Source organism: Lepus europaeus, chromosome 6, assembly GCF_033115175.1.
Source record: "Lepus europaeus isolate LE1 chromosome 6, mLepTim1.pri, whole genome shotgun sequence".
In the NCBI taxonomy this organism is placed as follows: domain Eukaryota; kingdom Metazoa; phylum Chordata; class Mammalia; order Lagomorpha; family Leporidae; genus Lepus; species Lepus europaeus.
Window position 1 is genome coordinate 36,936,885 of NC_084832.1, and position 24,317 is coordinate 36,961,201.

At 42.7% G+C, this 24,317-nt stretch overlaps 1 protein-coding gene across 4 annotated transcripts in view; it reads right to left on the bottom strand.

Moving 5' to 3' along the window:
- Positions 1-2,697: 2,697 nt before the first annotated feature.
- LMO7 (LIM domain 7) overlaps positions 2,698-24,317 on the bottom strand; it is a 220,212-nt gene continuing 198,592 nt past the window's right edge. For 2 of the 4 annotated variants that reach the window (XM_062194078.1, XM_062194077.1), the window contains 14 exons: positions 23,422-23,528; positions 22,322-22,382; positions 20,665-20,721; positions 18,798-18,823; positions 18,065-18,169; positions 17,361-17,453; positions 16,198-16,559; positions 14,426-14,491; positions 12,051-12,103; positions 9,691-9,904; positions 8,115-8,411; positions 6,069-6,177; positions 4,749-4,851; positions 2,698-3,472 (listed from right to left, as the gene is read on the bottom strand). In XM_062194078.1, the coding sequence (XP_062050062.1) occupies positions 3,450-3,472; positions 4,749-4,851; positions 6,069-6,177; positions 8,115-8,411; positions 9,691-9,904; positions 12,051-12,103; positions 14,426-14,491; positions 16,198-16,559; positions 17,361-17,453; positions 18,065-18,169; positions 18,798-18,823; positions 20,665-20,721; positions 22,322-22,382; positions 23,422-23,528 (1,676 nt within the window). In that variant the 3' untranslated portion in view covers positions 2,698-3,449. Of the gene's footprint in view, positions 3,473-4,748; positions 4,852-6,068; positions 6,178-8,114; positions 8,412-9,690; positions 9,905-12,050; positions 12,104-14,425; positions 14,492-16,197; positions 16,560-17,360; positions 17,454-18,064; positions 18,170-18,797; positions 18,824-20,664; positions 20,722-22,321; positions 22,383-23,421; positions 23,610-24,317 lie in introns of all 4 variants that reach the window. The other 2 variants (XM_062194076.1, XM_062194074.1) reach the window with 1 other exon arrangement.

A 24,317-nucleotide genomic window follows, 5' to 3' on the forward strand; every position in this document is an offset into this window, starting at 1 on the left:
CTACCGCGGCGGCCATTGGAGGGTGAACCAACGGCAAAAGGAAGACCTTTCTCTCTGTCTCTCTCTCACTGTCCACTCTGCCTGTCAAAAAAAAAAAAAAAAAAATTGAACTCCAGTCAGTCCTCTTTTTAATGGGTTGCTGGAAAGCTTGTGTCACAGCAGGCCTCTTGGCTTCCAGGACGCCAACATCTTCCTTCTCCTGCTTCATTGGACATTTTTCTTCATCTCTATTCTCCAATGCAGAAGGAACCCAAGAATTGGTCTTAGGACATCTTTTCCACTCAAGTTACAGTTGCAATCCAGGTGATGTGATGTGCTCCCGAATTTCAGCTTAAATTCCATCTGCACACCAATGGCTCCACATTTCTAGCTCCAGCCTAAGCTGCTCCCTTCAGCTCCATACACGCATAGCCAGCCAGCCAGCCAACCCTGCCACTTGGGTATCTAACAGACTGTTCAACCTCACCATATTTATACACCAGACCTCTGACTGTCTGCAAATGTGCTCTACCACAATCTTCTCCATTTTTCAAAGTGGGGACTCCACTTTCCCAGCTCCGGGAGTCATCTTTGATTCCTCTCTCTCTCTCGTGCTATGTAAAATCCATCATCAAATTCTGCCAGTGTCACCATCAATATACACAAACTCTGCAAACACACATTGTACACACACACACACACTAGTCTTCCCACTCCTTGCTACCTCCTTGGCTACCATGCTTTGTAGAAAATGTCATCTTTTGGGGGCCGGCACTGTGGCATAGGGAGTAAAGCTACCACCTGCAGTGCCAGCATCCCATATGGGCGATGGTTTGAGACTGGCTGCTCCACTTCCAATCCAGCTCTCTGCTATGGCCTGGGAAAGCAGTAGAAGTTGGCCCAAAACCTTGGGCCCCTGCATTCATGTTGGAGACCCAGAGGTGGCTCCTGGCTCTAGGCTTCAGAGCGGCCCAGCTCCAGCCACTGCAGCCATCTGGGGAGTAAACCAGTGGATGGAAGACCTCTCTCTCTCTCTCTGCCTTTGTCTCTCTGTAACTCTGCCTTTCAAATAAAAATAAATAAATCTTTAAAAAAAGAAGGAGAAGAAAGAAAATTTCATCTTTTGCCTGGACAATTTCAACAGACTCCAAACTAGTGTCCCTGCTTTTTTTCACCTTTGCCCTTCTGTAATTGATCATTCACACTGCTATGTGTAGTCCTTTTAGAACATTAAGTCAGTTCATTTCAGTCCTGTACTTGGAGCCCTCCAGTGCTTTTCTAACCCATGCAGAGCAAAAGCCAAACTCCTACAACGGTTCGTTGACCTGTGCCAGCCAGCATTCCCCACATTCCCTACAGCCCTCCTCATTCCACCCCATCCACTGAGCTTCTTCCTGAACACAGCCAACATTCTCCTGCCCCAAGGCTGCGAGACCTGAGGTTCCTGAGGTCTGAGATGCTTTTCCTTTAAGTGTCTCAATGCTCTGCTTCCTCATTTCCTGGGGTTTAGCTCCAGTGTCCAGGAAGGTATCTCTTAGGTCTCTTATGAAAAAGCAGCAACCTTCCATTTCTAGCACTCCCGGATGCTTCTTACATCAATCACTGGTTCTCCATGGTCCTTTACCCCATCTGCATGTGATGAGAAAGCTTGAGATGCTCTATTATCTCCCTCAACTAAAGGCGTTCCTGGCTCCTGACTTTGGCCTGGTTCAGACCCAGCTGCTATGGCCATTTGAAGAGTGAATCAATGGATAGAAGCACTCTCGCTCGCTCGCTCGCTTGCTCTCTCGCTCTTTCTCACACGCATGCTCTTGCTCTCTTTCTCTGCCTTCCAAGTAAATAATTTTTTTTTTTAAGAAAAGGACACAGTATAAATAACTATGCTGAAGGAGTGAAAATACAGCACTCACGTCTTTGGAGTCTGGAATTAAGAATTACAGTGTTTACGCCTTGCAGCATTTGACAAATTTTCCTTAATAAACACGTACTACTTTAATAAACAGGAAGAAACAATAAAGACTAAACAAAAACAATAACCAGATCTTTAATTTTCTCCCACATTAATGCTTCTCAATTATACATATTAAGGTATACGTCAGAAAGTCCGTGGAAAATGGAATTTAAAATTTCAATGCAAAAATTTTTGAAAACCCACATATAATTTTTTTTCTTAATGCATGTTTATCACAAGCATTTTGAAGACCCCCTCATAAGTTAACAGTTTTCGTGTCCTAGAATTATTCCCTCCGCCTACACTGGAAAGGTCCTAAGCAAATTTGTATTTTAATTCAAAGCATGTGAAAATTGTATACTCTTGCAATCCCACACTATAATTCTGAAGCAAAAGTACATTTTGCTCTGGATTTTCTAAACTCACTGCTTTCTGCTTTTATCACAGCAGCAAGCGAAAGTAAAGATTTTATTTGAATGACCCAACAATGTGTTGCTCACATCTATTTCCTGCCATAAACAACATGTTATATCCAAAAAGGTAACTGCCAAAAACAAAGCTACCCATTAAAATTTTTCAGTTAGGACATCGAGACTACGGTGTTAGTTTCACTGGTCTACACTTGAAAGAATTTATCAAATCGTACATGCCATTTATTTTACATGAATTGTTATCTCGGTAAAGCAGCTAAATAAAATGTAGTATCAAAAAGACCATGTGGAGATGTATAATTAAAAGGCCGCAAAAGTCAACAGACGCACTGAAGAAGAGAAGGAACCACTCGTTAAGGCATCAGCAAATTTATTTACAAATGTAGTTGAACAGAAATGCTCACTGGTTTCTGGAGAAAACTTCTGGTGTACAAACCATGGTTACTTGTTACCAATGAAAGGAAGCAGCTTTCCATTGGGAATTGCTTATCAGTAACTCTGATGCAGAAAGAGAGCTCCCCTAATCGAGCAAATAACATGTTACATGGCGAAATATTGAAAAATCATATTACACAGATGGAGAGCAGGATACAGGAAGCAAATTTGGAGGTGGATTTTAACAAAATTTCCCATACACGTTTGCATTAATTTTGCATACATTACAATAAACAGAGCGGATGAAATTAGGTATTTATATTAACTATTTCAAATGTTTAAGAACCTTTTAAAAAAAACAATAAAATACCCTCTTTTCAAAACACCACTAGAAAGTCAAACTAGATCATTATCAGCCTCAAAAATATTTTAAGTTCTTACTTTTCCCCTTGTGCTTTTATGATACTTGAATTCAAAAAGTAAATACTGCGCCTTTCCCCCCACACATAATTACCTTCTTATAAATAAATGACAACAAAACACAGGCTCCACCAAGCCTACAGTGTTCTTATGTAATCTAAAGAGGAAAAAAAGTTATTCTTTTTTTTTTAAAAGGGAGCAAAAAAAGACATACAACACACATTTATAGATCTACACCGGCTGCAACCACCTCTTCTTCTATCTGCAACAGTGCTTTCGCGTGCAGGCTTACATCACATGGCGGTTGGCCGTCCAGCTGATCAGGCAAGAAGAGAAGAGAGAAAAAGCACTTAGAGTCAGAAACAACCCGAGTCCTGCCACCTGGGGCACATAGCATCATCACTCACAGAGTGACCAGGGAGGTAGAAAGAGCCACCTGTCACTCAGTCTTAGGATAAAAGGAGGCAGGTCATAGCCTCCGGGCTCTAGAGTTCCGTATTTGAAAAAGCGGAGCACAAATTAACTGCAGATAACAGAAAATACCTTACACTCAACTCTCTGTTATTTGTATTGGAGGGGGAGAAAAGGCATGGGCAATTTTATAACGATTCCAAAAATCAATGCTATTTGGCTTGGGAATTTGATTAGAGAGAGAAAAGCACACACACATACACACAGTCCCCACCAGGTGCACGCCCAGCCTCGACATTCTCCACCCCAGGGCCAGCATCCAGCAAAGGACTGGATGGCTAGCAAACAAAGGCTCGGAAGCCACAACAGATAAAAGAGAGTTGACTGAGCTCGGACCATTTCCAATGCACGCTTCACATCAGGGCCACATAAATACCTCGGAGTTCAAAACCAAATGGTTTTGCTGATACCACCTGTAATGCCCTTTCACAGTGAGGAAGAAACACACGTTACCAGCATCAAGGTGCAAAACAGAGCAGAAATGGCTGTCTAGCTGCAGCTATGAACAACACACAAGCTAATTACGCTATCCTGTTTTATAACGCACAAGGACTTACTCAGACGCAAAGAAGCAGTGGAAGTTTTTTGAAGAACCCAATTTTTCTACAAATGACACTGAGACAGTATAATCAAAACGAAAAACCCTCCTTTTAAAAATACTGGTATTTGATTATAGATCACTGTAGACATTAGCTTCTGAAGTTGCTCCTACTGTAGCCCACTGTTAAGTTAGAGAAACACACTGGTGAGGGGCGCTCAATGCTTATCAGGACACAGATGACAGCCCATGCGGAAGCGCCATCTGAGTGTCTGGGTTTGTTTGCACTCCTGAGTCTGAGGCTTCGCCAGGCCCTAGGCAGACCGCACCAGGCACTGTCCCGACTTTCCATACCAGTCCCTCTCAGCTCCTCAGTCCCGCACCCCACTCTTGTGTAGCTGGAACCCCGCGCCGTGGCCCTTTCACTACACACCCTCTGGGAAGGGGACAGGGTGCGGTTCCCAAGCCTGGAACTCTAAGGCAGTGAGCTGGGGGGAGAGGCGGCCGCGGGTTCAGGGGAAGGCATGGGCACCCGGGTTCTCCTCAGCAGACACGAGATTTTCTCCCGGATTTGCTCTCTTACATTTGAATCTGAGATAGCAGTCGTTGCAGTAGAGCTGGTTGCTTCTGATTCTGACTTCGGCTCCTGAGGACGAGCCTCCGAGGTCACACTCGCAGGCCACACACTGCAGGACACCAAACAAAGAATGCCCATGGTCAGGCAGCTGGAGAAGGCTAGGAGCACTCCAGGATTTGGGCTGGGCTGGGGGAGCGGCGATGCACAGGAGGCAGCGTCTAAGCTCTTAAACGCATTTAAGCAAAGAAAAAAAAAAAAAAAGGCTAAAAGATGATTAGTAGATTAAAATCAAGCCTGTTAGATCAGACACATTTAAATGGTTGACAAAGCCACTGTTAAGAGCCAAGATGATCATTCTAAATCTACCAAAAAAAAAAAAAAAAAAAAAAAAACAACAGTAGAAATGATTTGCTGATAGACTTAAAGAAACCCGGTCTTCATTCCCTGAAGGAGAGTGGAGCACAGAGCGCCACATGAAGACTGGCCCCAGTGCATGAAGGCTGGGTTTTTGGCACTCCACTCTGGGGCGGGCCACTCCCAGTGTCCCCACTGCACTAGCTTGGCAAGTGTGCCCACAAGCCCATCATTTCAGTCTGGGTTCTGTGGTCCCATGCATGCAAACACTAAGTATTTTGACTCATTCTGCTCTGCCTAGGACAAGTCCAAGCGAGCAAGGTACAAGGGGTGAGCTGCACGATCAAGACTGGGACCTTTCTGCAGCCCAGTGTAAGCTCAAGGATCAAAGAGACGTGTGTCTCATCTGATTCAGAACGCCCGCAAATCTGGGGAAATTGTAGCCTTCAAGAATTACTTTGTGAGCTTGTGTCTCTAAAGACAGACACTGCAAAACCAAACACTTCCAGCCTTAGTTCTTTCTTATGGGCAAAAAGCCTATCAGGGATAAACAGGCTGTGCAACTGCAAAAATACTTCCAATGGTTTTCTTTACCTGCTCCCCCTAAGCAAAGCCAGGCTCTAGGATGCTGGGATAGTGGCATGTCCACATGCCATGGGTAACACTGGTAAACTGTATTCCAAGTATGCCTATGACAGCATCTTACAGAGAGCATTTATGCATCAGAAATCTCACATATGGCATGATAACAGATGAGAGAGAGGAAATACATAGTGATTCCAGATTTACATTCTGAAGTCAGGCTCAAGATTTGAGAACTAAGTAGCAAGAAGTTGGCGATTCAAATGCAGCACGGCCCGACAAAGGCAGCACCTGGCTTGTTAGTGGCCCATCCAGACCCAGCAGCTCAAAGAAGCCATGCGCTCTCCAAGCAAAGCGTTGCAGGCTGCAGGCTGTTTGTCTCGGTCTCACCTTAAAACAATGCAAATGATAACAAAGCCCCAGGGACTCGATGATCATGGCAGCTCCTTTGCCCAGAACGGTATTGCAGTAGGAGCACACGCGCTTCCCACTGACTGACCTAGATGCAGAACAAGAACGGAAGGCCGGCTTTCACCTGTGCGGCTCAAAGCTCTGATACAAAAATCACACTGCAGTAGGAACACTCGCAATGACTGAAGGCAGGCTCTCTGTATCTGCGGGAGAAAACCTCCTCCCTGGGCAGCTAACACATGCCTTCATCATATCGCAGCCTTGAACGAACACCATGGTGGCTCTGGAGCCCTCGACACCCATGCACCGAAGTGAGCTCAGTGCCATCAGTTCATTCCACACCTCGTGAGGCCACCTTTTTACAGCACATCTGTGCTCAGTAAGTAAGGCCCCTCCTCCAGTACACCTACAGCCTCTGTCAATTAAACCTGCCAGAGCACACAACTCGAAGCATGCCATTCACCCTTCAGAACCAAGAGGCACTGCGAGTGCTCCCTCTAGCTCCTGGGCCTCACTCTTCACCCTCTTTCTCATGCACCAGATGTCGGCGGCGTTAAACAGAAGTGCCTGCCAGTGCTTTCCTGACTGTGCCTCCGGCTTCCACCATCAGCTCTGCACAGAACGAAAAGAACATTGCCCCCACCACTACCGCCGTTTGGATAGGGAAGGAGGGCTTCTGCTTTATTCTCTGTGCCCACGTGTTTTCATTTTTAGTTGGCACATAAGTAGTTATGCATATTTGGAGGGAACACGGTGACATTTCAATACATGTATATAATGCACAGCTCTTTACTTTGGCATATAGGTCTTCTCCCCTCTCGCAGGTGCTAAGGTGAAGACCACTTTCTGCTTACCTTGAGGTCTCTGTGGCCCCATCATGACACTTGAGCTGCACTTGAGTGGCACTGAGCAGTGCACAGCTGTTGAGAATCTAGTGCTAAGAGCATCACCCCCTTGACCAAGATGTTCTTTGCATGGAAAGCCCAGCCCTCCCCAGGCCACTCCTGAGCAGTGCTCCTGGAGAGTCACTGGGCACCTCTACCCTGTCTTCCTCCCATCCCACACACTTCATCTCTCCCCTGCAAAGTTCATCAAAAATCTCCCTTTTTAGAATTGATTTATTTATCTGAAACTCTCTGAGATGCATTCTATAGACCTTGATACATGTAACAGTATTTTGAACTTATATAAAATGCATTTTCTTACCAAATAATTATTTGATAGCTTAAGAAAAAAAACCCTAGTATTTCAGTCAAAGTGTCTCTAGTTTTATGTATTTTATTTGTGATGGAAAGCGGTTATGCCAGAACTCCCCTAAGGTACGTGCACTCAGAAGGAGAACAGTGCCGTGGAGAAGCTTCGCAGCTTCAAAAACCCAACACCTACAGATACCTGAGAAGTCCTCCATACAACCCTTCCCCTACCCTGTGACCCACAGAATTCAGTCGATGTAGCCTGAACAAAATGTTGGTAAACCAAACAGCAGGCTAGCAACGATTCTGGCGATCAGAAACCCAAAGAGCAGCATCTAACCTACCTAACATTTTCTTTCTTAATTCAGCTCAGACAATGCAGCCTGATGATAATACTTTCCTTCTACACGCCATTCCTATGAGTCTGCATCACAGTGTCGTTTAAATAGCCAGCTGTTTATAGCACTGCCTATATTCAGAAATTCAAACAGCATTCATAATGAGCTGCTATTATGGTGATCCCACATTGGGAGCTACTGAGGCCCATCTTACATCTCAGATACTGAGCACAAGACACGCAATGGAGACAAGGGCAATGAACAGACATCACAGAGGTCGCCAATGGCCACACCTGACACCTGTCAGTACTGTGAGGGTCCAGGGAAAGGCACCAAGAAAACCATCCTAAGGAAACTGATCTGATAAGAGAACTCTACTAGACACTCAAAGCACTCACTCTTCTTTCTTGTTGGGAAACTTGGACAAGATCTGGGGGAAGTGCCAATGAGAAGGCCACCTGGGACTAAGCAGAGAAGCATCAAGGGGGCCTCACCTGCTGCGTGGCTGAGAGCCCGGCTGTGAGGTGGAAGGGGAATGGCTCTGTGGGGTGGGGGTGCGGGTGGTGGCCATGCCCACGGCTGTGGTCTTCACAGGGCCAGCTGCAGGAGGGGGAATGCTGGAGGATGGATTTCTCAGGTAGGCACGGTTGGAGGTGGACAGCAGCTGTGGTGGTGGGCGACTGAAGTCCTGAACAGAGGAAGAGGCATAGATACCCGTGGACTGACCGAGCCACGGGGTTGGCTTCCAAGAGTTGGATCTGGAGGAGTCCAGGTGATCCAGAGATTCACCTCTGAAACACAGAAAGGATCCATCAGAACAACACACATGCAGCTAGATATCTACCCAACGCCTCATACCATCATAAGTGTAGCCAAGTTCCACAGTCACATGCAGAAGTCCAGCTACAGAAACAATGAACTTGTACAAGCAAAGCTGCCATGTTTAAACACCACCATGTTTCACATTTCAACCAGCCTTCCTAAAGCCTCTTAGTGGATATTATGAGTTGTTGTTGTTTTTTTTTTTTTTTTTTTTTTTTTTTTGGTCACTGCCAATAGTATTTTAAGTGTACCTCTTTGAATATACATTTGTACACTTACCCAAATATATCTGAAAGATAAACAGTAGAAACTAAACTGCTCACAGAGCACAGGTATATAAATGTTTGCTTTAATACACACTGAAAAATCTGTCAAGAACAAGAATTCCTATTTCCTTATACAACTGTCCATACCAGGTTTGATTAATCTTTGAAACGCTTACAGATCCCATGAGTAAAAATGATCAATCACTGTCATTTTAGCAGGGTTAAGCTTTTATATGCTTACTCATCTCTTGTTTTTCTTTTTCCTGTCAACTGTCTTTATTACTTGTCTATTTTTTATAAAGTTGTAAGGGTTTATTTACTGATTTTCAAGATGTTATTTGTATATTAAGACAATTAGCTCTTTGCCTACAAAACTGTTACAAAAACTTTCTCCAGTTTCTTTGTTAGAGAAGGAAATATTGTATCAGAGTGGCTGCAGTATTGTTTACTGAAAATATGTCTTTTAAAACATTTAGCCACTCATCTCCAATGTACATCTAAGTTACCGACCTTCTTAAAGTTATAAAAATGAAGTTTTCACACTATCCAGTATAATAATTACCTCACTATGAGCATTAAAGGAAAACGTGACCCCTATTTCAGTTCAGCAGGCAAGAAAGCACTAAAGGGGCATACATTATTTATATGTTGAGCTCTGCAGCCACATTTGCAGTCTATTAACTGTCTGAAGTTGTCCAACGTCTTCCCTGGGGAGCCACAGTTTCTGCACATGGAAACCATTACTGTCCCCACCCGCCGAACGCGGCCCCAAGAGTAAATGAGATGAGGTAGACAAAGCAACTGGTTCATGGCTGACCGGACCGTGCTCGGTGACAACTGTTCTGCTTCCCCTGCTCTCCCCGTATCTTAGGTCACTAGAAGAAATTCTGACGATTCTCCCGTCCAAAGCACCAGCCTGCCTTGAAATGAAACGTCTGCCTCACAGAGCAATAGAGGGAAAACTTCCTAAGAGGCCTCGCACCTTCTCATGGTCCCCGGCAGGCTAATTGGCTCTTTGTTTACGCTGGAACTGCGCTGCCGGATCCAGCTGTTGTCGTTGTGAAGGGACGTTCTCTTCCTCATTTCCTGAAGGATCTGCTGTCTTTCCAACTCTGCTCCCGACGGGACTGGCTCCTTCTTGTAGCTCCTCTGGGAAGAGCTAGTGTCCCCACTGCGGTCTGAAGATCTACTGCTTCCTAAACCAAAAACACATGAAAAGCTTCAGGATTAGCAGACTGTGAAAGTGGGCAGATCTCCAAACGTAGTGCAGCCGACAAGGTGGCAACGTGTACCTGTGCTAACGTGATCAGCTTTCAGTGAGGTTGCCCTGAGCACACGAAGGAACTGTCTCCTACTCCTGGAGATGCCTTATCCACACCCAGAGACTGCACAGCACCGAGCAAGTCAGCAAGACAAAGGAGGCTGCTTCAAAGCAAACAACTGGTATTCCTTTCAGCAAAATGCAGCTACGAAGTGCCTGGCTAGAAATAGCCTTAATTAAGTCAATCAAGCACACGATCACCCAATGCCTGCTGTGACAACTTCTGCAAAGGAACGGGGACTTTTCTTCCTGCAGAAAACTTACACTCCCCCCTGGGGAGGCAGAGGAGACATAAGCAGGTGTATCCCCAGCTGGCACGACCCGAGTGCTCACCATATGAGTCACAGAAACAGTCAGCATCAGCTTGGAGGAAGGAGAGCACAGCCAGTCACCAAAATGGCGTTTAGGAAGAGGCAAAACATTTTTCACTAACGCAAATTATCAAAATCTTATCAGACTCATTTCCACTCCTAGAAACTGACAGAACTATAAACCAGATTTGGTTTATATAGATGACATATTAATGACAACTAAGTAACGTTTTATCAGAAGGATTTTGCCTCTTAGATTTGCTGATTAATTTCTGAGTTGGACAAAACATTGACAACTTTCAGGCATCATCTGTCTTAATTTGGATCAGGAAGCGTCATCTAAGGAGCCTTCTTCCTCTATATCTACTGCCATGATCATCCTTTCAAAATTCATAATTTATGTCTTAATCTTCCGTTAGCCAATGTGCTACTCTACCATCGGTTTCTTACATATACCCATATTTATATTTGTGTATACACATAGCTTATACATTTACTCAGATTTTTAAATAAAACATATTCTATTTTTAAGATGCTCATTGGTGTAACCAGCTTACTTGGTCAAATAGAATCATTTTCACTGCCTGTCATTCAGGAGTTTATAATTAGTTATTGAAGGGGAGAAAACATCCTACCAAAATAACGTCAATGACACAAGCCACATGCATTAATAAGATCATTCCAGAGATTCACAGCTGCTGCTGCTAACACGTCACCGCAGGTTAAAGATGTTTCATGGAGACTGAAGTACTACTTCATGTGCAATTTTAATAGTGACCAGGGGCAAGTTTAGGGGAGAAAGAACAGGAAATCCACACAGGGGAAGAAAGGTAAGACCGGAGGAACCAGATGGGAAGGTACCTGGTCAACCGGGAATTGAGAGAGAGGACCCTTTGGGTACAGCTAAAGGGGAAAACAGTAAATTATGCAGGAAGGGGAAACAAGGACCAGATAACTTCAAGGAGAGGCGAGGTCACAGAACCAGGAGTCCTCCAGAGATGCAGGCATGAGGATGAGCCCTGATGTGACAGCTTTAAGCTGAGGTTACAAACCGCCTGTGCCCAGAGCATTCTGGTCCATAGACATGTTCTGCTCTCAGAGGAATTTTACAGTTTTAAAAATTCCTTGTCAGCACTTACACAGGTCACCCATGAAATAAGACAGGCCAACTCCTCTTAAGGCAGACAGAGCCGAAAGCCGCAGGCTTGCATTCTCCCACGTGGCGGAGACAAGTTGGACTCGGAGAGCACGGCCCACTCAGGCAGTGCCTGCACCCCAGTCCCCACCTCTGCCGTCCCGCGCTGAGGCCCAGGCAAGCGCTGCTGCAAGTGCCGCCTACTGCTTTCTCCCTTGGTTACAAGATATTAGTTACATGCATTCCTTAGAAACATGTTTTAGACTAACAATATCCTGCAGCAAACTTCGCTGTCCTATTTCTTCAGCTGCAAGATAAAATCTACTGTACAAAACCGCATCAGCATTCCTTTGTAAAATTCCTACATTAGCTATTTTTAAACCATTTCACTCTCTCCATCCTCCTTCCATTGTAAAGGAAAGACAAAATAAGCACATTCCTCATTTTGGTTTTATATACAGATGCTAAAAATATTCAGTTTTAATTAAGCAATCTTAATCAGAAATATTCTGACCTTAACAACATGGATCCTGTTGTGTGACAACAAGTAAGGATTTGAAAAAAGTTATACTTACCATTTTTATTTGTGGCAAAATCACGCAGTTCAGTGGTAGACTTGGACTTATTCCTAAAACACAGAAGACAATGTATCAAATATATCTCATTAAGAATATCTTTTTCATATTTATGAGGTAAAAACACGAAAAAAGATTGCTTTATAAAGCAACTAATTTATGTCCTATGTCTGTTGAGAGCCATATTTATTTTTAAGCCAAGGAATTTTTCATATTGCACAAACCAGCAGCCAACAGAGACATCCTAAAACAGGAAACAGTGAAGACAGGAGACATGGACAGAAGCACGTCAGCGTACTGCTCTAGATCCTACAGTGATACAACTCTGGAGACCATGAAGACCGAACAATTTCTATCAGTGTTCACCATGTTCCAGATGTCAATCTCATTGGGCTTGCAAACACCGCCATCAGACCACCTAAACATACAATATTGTCCCTCTTCTTCCACTCCTCCCCAGGGTCATAAAGGCAACTTCTTAGGTATTAGCATCCCCACTGACTCGTAGGGAAGAGGAATTTGCCATTTGCTTTCCTGATGTTCCAGGGAGGCACTATATCATGTTGCATTGCCAACTTCTGAAAATACCAGGTTTGTCGTGGTAAAATGGAGGTCTATAAATCAATACACATTGCTCTCATTCTCACTCCATTAGGCACAGTGAGCTTAAAAATCACAGTAATGCATAATATATACAAGACAATAATACACAGCATTATACATATGCACACACATACAATGGATCTGCATATACAATGCAGTAATCGGTAACACATTATAGTGTATCAGAGCTGCACCAGGAAAACCCTTCTTACCAGGTGTCTACCACACTCCTCAATGCCTCTGGGGCCTGCTATTCAGGATGGCCTGTGAGTACTTCATGTTTCCCAGGATTCTTTAATATTTCCATTGTCTGCATTTTTCTTATTTTCCTTAAGGTAATAAGCTACATAAAGCTTTTTCAAATATGTAAGTAAATCCACAGGTTTAACAAAGAGGTAAACATTTTAGTGGTCTACAATTAACCTACGGCAACTCTCTATGAAGAAGGTCGTCTATCAATAGATTATTCTTTAGCTTATTGTAGTCCACTATATCTAATCATTCCTTACCCTTTTGCTTTCTACTTTGAGCCCTGTTCAGTCTTCCTTACTGCCAACAGATACAAGTCTTTCCTTGTATCTAATATGGAAGACATACTTCCCAAAGGGGATATTTCAGGTCTGAAAACACAAGTTAATGAACCTACACTGGATGTTTATGGACAGAGTTTGTTCAGAAGCCCTTAATTCCAAAACTGTAGATTATTTTTGAAATTACTTTATTAAAATTTCCTGGGTTGGCATTGTGGCACAGCAGGTAAAGCTGTCGCCTGCAGTGCTGGCATCCCATTATGGGCACCAGTTCGAGTCCTGGCTGCTCCACTTCCGATCCAGCTCTCTGCTGTGGCCTGGGAAAGCAGTGGAGGATGGCCCAAGTCCTTGGGCCTCTGCAACTACGTGGGACACCCAGAAGAAGCTCCAGGCTCCTGGCTTCAGATCGGCCTAGCTGCCGCCACTGCAGCCATTTGGGGAGTGACCCAGCAGATGGAAGACCTTTCTCTCTCTCTCTGTTCTGTAACTCTGCCTTTCAATTAATAAATAAATTTTTAAAAAGTCCTGTTTTAGGAAATCTTAAGATGTGAAAAATATTTCAGATAGTTTAAATCCTGTCTTTATTTCCTAAAACTAATGAGTAGTTCTAATCAACTTCTTGAGGAGAAAGATCATAGTTCTCATTTCTGATGTCCAGAGGTAATGAATTTTGGGGTGGGTAATCTTAAGCCATTACTCATAACATTTTAAAAATACAGGTTATAGTGCATTACAAAAAAAAAAAAAAATGGACTATTTTCTTTGTCCATTCCCACAAATAGGTGAAGACATAAAGTCTGTCGCATGTCTGTGAACTTGAGCTGGCTTTGTGACTTTACTGTGGACATGACCGTCCTGCCTAAGCACCATGTATGTAAGACTCTGCTGGTCTGATGGATGCTGAAAGACACATGACCCAGTTGTTCTCATTGCTCCAGGGGACGCTGGCCAACTCCCCAGAGCAAAGCCACCTAGTGAACTGGTAGCAGAGGCCCAGTGAGCCAAGTTGACTGGAATAACTGCCAATTGAGCTAAGCCCCAAAAACTGACTCACAAGATCTTAAGCTAAGTCACCCAAGGGGTTACATGGCAAAAACTGAAACAAAGACTGACCAGAGAGTTCTCTGTGTATCACACAAAGGACAAAGAGCTAAAGTCGTTCTACATCATCCAGCCAAATCTTGGAACACTGACCCAAAGCCAATTAATATCTACCAAATTATGATTAAATGTTCTACTCACCTGTCACTAGGAAGCAAACCGGAAGATTCTTCCTCTGTCTTTGATAGGTCATAGGAATCAACAGGCCTAAAAGATGGTGAAAAAAATTTATAGTCAAAACATTAAGACTTTCCCTAAATTTACAAAAAAGGATACCAAAATAACGTTTTTCTGATTTAACAATTTGACACTCCTGTTCATGGCGTCAGTAATCTCCCTAGGCTCTAGTCATGAGTTGCCAGGGCTATGGAAGCCTTTAGGGTTCGCTGACTTTGATCTTATTCCGATAGGGTCATAGTCAAAGTGGAGGTTCTCTCCTCCCTTCGGAGAAGGGTACCTCCTTCTTTGATGGCCCCGTTCTTTCCACTGGGATCTCACTCACAGAGATCTTTCATTTAGGTCTTTTTTTTTTTTTTTCCATGATATCTAGGGAGATTACTGACGCCATGAACAGGAGTGTCAAATTGTTAAATCAGCAACAGGAGTCACTGTGTACTTACACCCCATGTGGGATCTGTCCCTAATGTGTCGTCTAAAGCCAAGTGATGCTATAACTAGTACTGAACAGTATTTTTATACTATGTGTTTCTGTGTTGGCACAAACTGATGAGGTCTTTACTAATTATATACTGAATTGATCTTCTGTACATAAAGAGAATTGGAAATGAAAAAAAAAAAAAAACAACCTGGTGTTAAAATGGAAATGGCATAGAAAATTAATTAATTTGAAAAAAAAATTATGTAGGATCTCTGTCTTTAATGGGCTGTACATTGCTATTTAATGCTATAATTAGTAATCCAACGGTAGTTTATTCACTTTACGTTGCTATGTGGGCAAAATGTTGAAATCTTTACCTAAAATATACTAAACTGATCTTCTGTATATAAAGAGAATTGAAAATGAATCTTTACATGAATGGAAGGGGAGAGGGAGCGGGAAAGGGGAGGGTTGCAGGCGGGAGGGAAGTTATGGGAGGGGGGAAGCCATTGTAACCCATAAGCTATACTTTGGAAATTTATATTCATTAAATAAAAGTTTAATAAAAAAAAATAACGTTTTTCTAATCTCTTCATGCACACCGTGCCTGAGTTAAATACTCAACATCCAGAAATATTGCTACCAATCACTACTGCTGTCACCAGACAGCTGGACCTCATTCATCCCACAAGCATACACCGAGTGCCTACCATGTCCATGTACGGTTCCAGGGCTGGAACACAAGTAAACAAACCAAGCTTAGTGGCCTCATAGTCCTGACATCTCAGTGGGCAAACAGGCCACAAACAAATCAGCACATAGTACGAGGCGAGTGTGGGGGAAGCACATGCTTTAGATCAAGTATTCTGGACACTCAAAGAAGGTGATGTCTGAGCAGACTGAAAGATCAGTAAGACATACAAACACGTGAGGGAAGCCTGATTCAGGCAGAGGAACCAGAAAAGGCCAAGTGCAGGGGCAGAATGCACAGGGCGTCTCAGGGAAGAAAAAGAGCCCCGAGTGCCTGGAGCAGTGCAAAGTCTGTTTTAGAGACTAAGAGGTCGACAAAAGGGCCACCATCCATAGCTTATACGGAGCCTTCCAAGCCACGAGGAGGAGTCTGGATGGTGTTCTGCCGTGGCTGAGAAGCCATCGGTGAGTTCTGAGCAGGGAGCTGGGGTAGGTGATCGGGTTTAGGGGCTGTCTGTGCTCACTTGTGCACCGTGCGGATGGGGACTTTAAAAGGAGGCAAGCAGACATCTAAGGGAAGCCAGTTTAAAGGCCCTGAGGCCCGAGGCTGTGGGGACACACACACCTCCGGTACTGGTAAATTCTGATCGACGTCTCCCTCTCTCTCTCCGCCTGGTGCTTCTGCTCTTCCACACGGCGCCTCTGGGCCTCGGCCTCGGCCTCGGCCTGGGCCTGGGCCTCCCGTCGCCTCTGCTCTTGCTCCTCCTGGTACTGCTGTTCCTTCAGCTTCCTCTCTTGCTCCAGAACCAGTTGCTCCTGCAGCCGCTTTCTCTGCTCCTCCTGCTGCGGATCCCTCTCCTCCTCGCCAGCCCGGGTCCCTTCCCTGTCAGAAGACTTGGACCCTTCACTCCAGGAGGCCTCCCAGGTGGCAACAGTGGGCTCCCGGGCAGTCAGAGAAATGCTGTGTGAGTTTAGCACCATCAGTTCCTAGGTGAACAGGGAAAAAAACAAAATCCATCTAAACTGTGTATCTCTCAAATTTCCAGACTTTCCAATTGTTAAATCAACAACGGGAGTCACTGTGCACCTGCTCCCCATATAGGACCTCTGTCTTTAATGTGTTGTACTATGTGAATTAACAGTAAAACTACTACTAAATCAGTACTCTATATTTTGTGTGTCTCTGTGGGTGCAGTTTGTTGAAATCGTTACTTAGCATATACTAAATTGATCTTCTGTATATAAAGATAGTTGAAAATGAATCTTGATGAACAATAGGATGGGAGAGGGAGTGGGAGATGGGATGGTTGCGGGTGGGAGTGAGGTTATGGGGGGGGAGCCGCTATAATTCAAAAGCTGTACTTTGGAAATTTATATTTAGTAAATAAAAGTTGAAAAAAAAGAAAATTTTCTAGACTCTCATATGGACACACGCATGTTTCATTTTGGATGATATTCACTGTAGTTGGCCCAGAATTCCACTTGAAAAAATATTAAGAGTCTTATCACTTAAAAATGTCACACACACAAAAAATTATGCATAAGGGATGAAGGTATAACTTAGAAGAGGAAGACAAACTTCAAGTTCTGGCAATATAATTAATGATGCGATAGAAAAACTAGGAGAGGAGACGGAAACATCAAAATTTCAGCAAATCACAATTCACTGCATTTTTTCCCAGGAATTACATGTGTGAACATGTGGCCAAAAGTGGAGGGGAAAGAGGTCTCTGCTGCTTCCGAGTTAATTCCACGGACAAGGGGAAGAGAAGGAGGAAGACACAATACCTCGTCCAGGTACCTGGAGTTCTCCCTCTCGGCCTCCTGCTTAGCCCTCTGCCACTCTTCCCTCAGTTTCTCCTGTTCACGCTGATACTTCTCCTGTCAGGGGACACAGCACGTTAACCCACAGGCTGACCTTCCACGTTACACAGCATGTTTCTCACAAACACTTTTGCTCTCTCTGAACTGTCACCTCAACCATTAAAGACAGTGCTTTATTCTCATTGAATTTAGTCAATCAGCCAGATTTTCGCCTGTGAAAGAGAAAAATGATCTTCTATTGATTTGAAATACAGATGCTGGGAGGGGCCAGACACTCCAAAATCAAACTCATAACCACGCTTTACCATGGCTGGAACTCACCGCGCCTCAGGCCAACTCTAAGGGGGCCTATGGTCCATGTGGACCTCCTCTCCAGGTACTGGAACTGAGCCCTCCCCAAGGCTGTGTACCTCTCACTCCTGAGTGCTACCTTCCGTACCCTCGAAAAATATACACAGCGTGGTTAAAAGGATGGCTCTGCAATGCCCAAAAGAGGAAAGTATTTGCTTAATGCAAAATGAGCTTCCATCCCACAAAAGGACCGGTTAGTGAGGAGATGGAAGGGGTTTTGTCCTGCGCTTTGAACTTGCTGCTCAATCCTGGCTGACACAGAGGAGAAGGGCAGGGAGGGAGCCTCAGCCCTCAGCCTCCCACTCCGCGGCGGCTACCTGCAGCAGGCGGTCCTGCTCCTTCTGCCAGCGCTCCTGCCGCCTGCGCTCCTCCTCCTGGTCCCAGGCCCGGCGACTCGGCGCGCTGACGGTGGGCACGGGAAGCTGAGCGGTCGCCAGGGAAGAGGAGCAAACACAGAACAACACAACTTCGTTGAGTCATCTCATGAACTGCTTTCACATAGATCAAGTGTGCCTGTCCCCTTGGCCTGCGCTAGCCAGGAAGAGTGCGTTTTCCACGGCAAAGTCCCTTATCTGGGGTCACTAACGAAGCACCTAAAAGGTGATCTCTGCAAGTGCAGTGGACACCTTGAGATATGATGATTTTTAACAGCCCTTGTCTCGACTGTTGAGGAACAGTGTTTATTTCTTCATACTATTTGTTGAGATCTTTACTTCCCGGAGGGTTAATCTTATGAGTATAAAGTTAACTGAAAACAGATCTTTATAAAAAATTAGGAATGGGACTAGGAGAGCAGGGAGGAAGAAGGGTGGGAGTGTGGGTGGGGGAAGCATCACTGTGTTCCTGAATGAACCTATGAAATACATGAAATCTGTATACCTTAAATAAAAGTTTTAAAAAGTTTTCAAAACAAACAAAAAGTCTATTTTTTCATTTTGGCAGGATTATTACCTGATAAACCCCTATGTAAAGTAATGGGAAGCAATTTGTATAAATTCAGTCCCACCCATGTCACCCTATTGACCCAAAATACAAAGGAGTTCTACTTACATCAGAAACCACAGCATCGGAGCTTCCTGTATCACCGCAGGTGGGTGAGGAGAGGGGCAAAGCACAGCGTTAGTCTTTCCATTTCCATTAAACTGCTCCTTTCAGAAAGTACTATCCTTCCTGTCTCTAGGCCAGTACACTAAGCAACAGCAATGTTTTTTTTCAAATGACAGTAAATCATTTCTCTTTAGTTTTGTTGCTCATATTCCAAACTCAAAGTCGGTAACATACAGATGAACCATGCACACCAAAGGTATGCCCTAGCTCTGGGTACCAGAATTGAACCCAGGGAGATTTCTGAAGTGGTTTTAGGATTCTTTTAAAAATTAATAAACCGGGTCAATGTCTCATAGTTTGGCCTAAGAGAAAACAAAAAACTTCAAATGCTACAAAATCTACCAAATCCAACATTTCACTTGCCACTATTCTATTATAAAGTGACAGCCACAAGTCACATTTTTCAGGCCTTGTTGGTAGGGAACTGTTTTCACAAATATGTCACCCAACAAGATGTTCAAGAAACAATTCACTGTCCTTTCTTATTATTTGAAGCACAAGTATTCAAACTTCATGTGCAAACTTATTGGCACAATTTATTCTTTTCACCATTACGGGGCTTACATTAAGTGTACTAGACATAGTACAATACTTAACAAAAAACAGCCTTTCAGAAAACACACTAGCACACAGTATTTTTAAATTTCCCTGAAACCTCAGCAGTCATGTTAATTATTCACTTGATATTTAAAAAAAAAAAAACAGCTTTGAGACTTAACCACTCTTCCTAAAATAGCCATTTGATGGAAAGTGAGACAAAATTAGAAAAGCAAAGGAATTATTTCTGCTGTTTTTAGTTGGAGCCTCTAACTGCTTCGTTTAAATAGAAATCAGGAGTTTAAATTTTAAAATATTAACTTAAAAAAACTTAAAATACTGACACAAATAGAAGGGCAGAGCTAATAAACTTTTTATGTTTATGACAAAAAAGAGACCGTAATGCACAAAAAAGGAGACTAAGCGATTTTTAACACAAAATATACTAACACATGTAACACTACGTTATAGCACAAGTTGGCCATGTTTCAATAATCTTAAAAGTAAGAAACAGTAACATTTTAGACAGCAACAGCACAATATCTTCTCCCCGTTGCATCTCAAATGTTGGATATTACTTGTAAGTTCTTCATAGGGAACACAGAAGCTTGAACATGCATGAGACAGAGTGTTAGATGCATGTGGAACGTGAAGAAATGCCACACGCATCACACATCAGGAGGCAGCACGCCTAACTACACCAACACCAGAATCTCAAAGCGCAGCTGCTCTCAGAAGCAACCAAAATTTATTCTGAATTTACTTACAAGTCAGCAGAGCAGTCCTGTCGACCACTCCAAAGCCATCAGCTTTCAACATCAGAGAAATCACTCTGCATTTTTCCACACTCAAAAACAAGTCAGAGTTTTTTAAAAGGTGGCCAATTGGATGTTGGTGTAATCAAATATGATGCAAGTTGCAGGAAGCAGTAAGGTGTACGTGAAATGCCTCATTTCTTACTGTTACCCAGTGGCAAGAAGTGTGTGTTTAAGAGCAAGTCAGACTTTTAACAAAGTTGAAAACAAAACAAAAAAACCTTTGGAGGTAAACAAAGGACACACGAAGACCCATTACCACAGAGGTAGACCCATGAACTGTAAGAAAAGCCTGGCGACCCTAGGGGAAGAATGGAGACGGGTTATGTTGCTTGGTCATAATGACAGCCACGCTGAAAGGTGCAGTGCCCAGCACCACAGGCCATGAGGAAGAGTGAAGAGCGAGAACAAGTCCATGAAAAGTACATGAATGGGCAGCTTTGTGGTTTATGGTTTACCTTGTTCAAAAAATTGTGATCGTCTTTTTAAGTTTTTCAAAGAAATGGGTTCAGTTGCTAGTTGAAAAATAAAAACAAAAGTCATCAGTAAATACCACGTCTATTCATTTTCATTTCTCACCACTGGTAACTTAAATGATTCTCGATACACCTTCCCAATCTACAGCAGTATTTTTTAAATGAAAAATCTGATAGCCGCAGAAGATACGCATTATGGCAAGGCACATACACACATACTTTTAGTAGTCTATATTACATTCAAATTAGTAAAAGGAATAAATATTTTTATTAACTCTAGCACATAGCATTACAGTTTCACAACGATGAAAGGTAAAATACAATTTTCCGTGCTACATCACACTGCTTTAAGGCCATGGAAATTAACACATGTTGCTTAGGTTAATCAATCCAAAATCTCATCTGGCATGAGAATTATCTATAAGCAAGAATTATCTGTAATGGAGAATTTTCACAACCTGGAGATGAATAAGAGCTAAAAAGTACAGGGAAGGAAGACAATAAAAGGCTACCCAAAGAAAGATTCAATAGAAACAAATGCTAAAGTGCAAAGGTTCTTTTAGCCAGAGCATTGTGCTCTAGCTTTCATGATCTTGTACCTATTAACTCTGAGTCAGGCAAATGGAGCCCAGTTAGACAGAAAACATTCTGGCTTCTCCCACAGATCTGTCACAAGACTGTGGCCTAAAATGTAAACGTGATTATTATTTGATGCTGCTTGGTGATAACTTATCTAACCAAAACTTTCCTTGACAGGGCCTGCATACAACCCACTGGCATGAAAGATTTAAATAGCTCTTATCAGCGAGCCCCACCTGAGCCACTGGCAGAACTGGACCTGGATACCTTAGAGTTAACAGCATGAAGGAAAACAAGTACTGCTCATTTTAAAGACTCTCTGGCAAAGAACACAATTTTAAACCAGTGAAAACACAGCCACTTCGAACTACTAGAAATGAATTACAAAGACAAATAACGACAGAAGGGAAACGTGCATGCTTAGATGGGCTTTATCTCAGAGTGAAAGAAGTTGTACCTACTATGGGTCTCTCTCACTGCCTATGTAGACCAAACCTCTATTTTATTTTGCATGACCAAGGTCTAGTACACAGCATGATGGAGCTAAGTTATTTCTGGATGGACAAAAGGACAGAGTGCAAACTCCACCATTTCCCTAGACAGCTTGTCTTGTTTCTCATTATAAACAGGCACATACACTAATGACTGTTATCACCACTGGAGCTTTCCTCTTAAGATTGGCTCCCTCCACGCCTGCCCCCTTCACAACAATAAAGGAGGTTTCATTCAAGTTTAAGGAACAGTCCCTTAGCCAGTATGCCACAGCCAGGAAGCTGACAGCCTCCGGAAAACCAGTCTTTCGTATTTGACTTAGGCACACAGGCACCCGAAACTCCAGAACGTGCTGCCAAAGCTTTGTTTGCACTTCCTGAACTCTTCAGTGCTGGAACCGAATGCCCTCCCACCTGGTTGCAACTGGATCTGTGTGCTAACCTGTTAGTTTCAACTTGCAGTGGATCTGTTTTTCCCGCAGTCACAGATATTAATTTTTATAATAGCAGGATTTGAGTGCCATAGCTTTTCCTTCACGATGAATCTAAGTTACAATGCTGATATTTACCTTTTAATTCCAAAGTGTGGCTTTCATCATGAATCCCATTGATTTCTTTGGATTCAGTGTTCTAGAAAGAATAAAAATGTTAATGAACATTCCTTCCAACTGGACTTTGAGCTTAAATAATGCATTTCTCATTAGTGAAAATCTCTCTTAACAAGGTAAGTTTTTCAGGATACTGATGGATTTCTTATAGTCTTTTACATGTAGTAGAAACAATTTTTTTCATTATTCTTCAGTATTTGTAGAAGGATTAATAACAAGCTGCAGGCACGGACAACTTTAGCCATTTATTTTCCAACAAACATGATGTGTCAAAAAATCATTAGTCCATTTGACTTCTATTTATGAGCACACAAAAAAGTCATGTGGGACTTTCTAACATCTAAACCTTTCTTATATAGAGTACCAACGATATCCTTAGTAAATAAAATGGGGTATCTTAGAATGATAATGGTGTTGATATCTAGGGACCAAACACAAATGCATAATATTCAGTTGAAAGTTATATTAAGTGAACAGTTAAATTAAATTAAGTGAATATCATAAATAGAAAACATATTTTATCAAAGGCTATATAAAATGTACTGCTTCAGTATTTGGAAAAATTTTCTACATTATAATTATTTTGAATCACCTAATGGAAGTGATTATTCTTCACACTTGATCTTAGCCAAAAGGCCGAGAAGCGATGGAAGTGATTATTCTTAAGCCTATGCTTAAGGACTAAAACTGTTTCATAAGGTTTTACATTGTAAACGATGACTACATATTATTTTGCTAGTAAAAAATAAAGAATGCATAAGGAAGTTACAGTGTAGAATTTTATATACTTGCTATTTCACAAAGACCTGAAAGATGGATGCAAGACTGAAAGACTGGTGGGAAAATATGTGCAAATCAACATTTTGGGAGCTTCTGATTTTACCATATATAACTCACTACCACCCTGTTAATGAGTACTGCCTCACTGTTTTCAAAAATACATTTTACTCTTTTAAAATACCATAATCAATTCTTCCTTGCTAAAGCAGTATCAAACTGTGCACACAATTCCTCCAGTTGTTTTGCTCTATGCAAGCACTCCTCCCGCTCAAAATACTTACAGGACTCTGAAGGCTTTCGGAGAAATCAGTTGTTACTGACAGATTGGAGGACTTCTCTGAACTGTAAACTCCAGAAGTTGTATCGATCCACTTTGTTTCAGGTGAACCTATAATTTTGGTAGCCATACTGGTGAGATTGAGGGTTTTATGGCGTGTACATGGCAGGGAAGGCTGGTCTTTGCCCCAGTCTGATTGGCACATGAAGATCAAGTAATGAATATACATAAATGATGAAGTGGAAAGAACAAAGTTACTGAATGTACATGTACAAGATGCACATACACAAGACAGACAAACAAATCAGGTAGCAGGAGAAAGAAGGGAAGAACCCAGGGCTCTTACTACAGACCACCTTCCCAAAACAAGGTACACGGGTTAAACTGTGTTAATAAAGAGAAGACTAGCAAATTCCCTGAATCTTTACGTAAACCAGGATGAGGTGTTCTATTTCCATATCATGAGTTGCCAGGTCTGGGGAAGCTGACGGTCCTTCCCCATCTAACCTCTCTAAGAAACAATAATGGGATGTATCCAGAGAAAGTCCTTTGAGAATGACAGTCACCTACCACACACTTTCGCACCATGCAGGTGGGGCACTGTAGAGAAAGGTAAACCATAGTGTAATTCTAAATTCTCATCATGATTATAAATGACTCCAGAGAGCACATTTGTTCTCGGTTGATACTTGCATGCCATCAGAGCAGGAGAGTAATCAGTTAAAACAGTACAGAATTCAGTAAATTTGCTAGTAAAAAGTTCTGAGACAGAATACCCAAAGGCATCATTCAAGATCTGTTCCCACATAACTACAAAACACTTTTAAGCCAAGAAATAAATAAAATGAAAAAAGTAAAATGTTATTGAAGCAAATTGTTAACAACCACTTGCCCAAGACC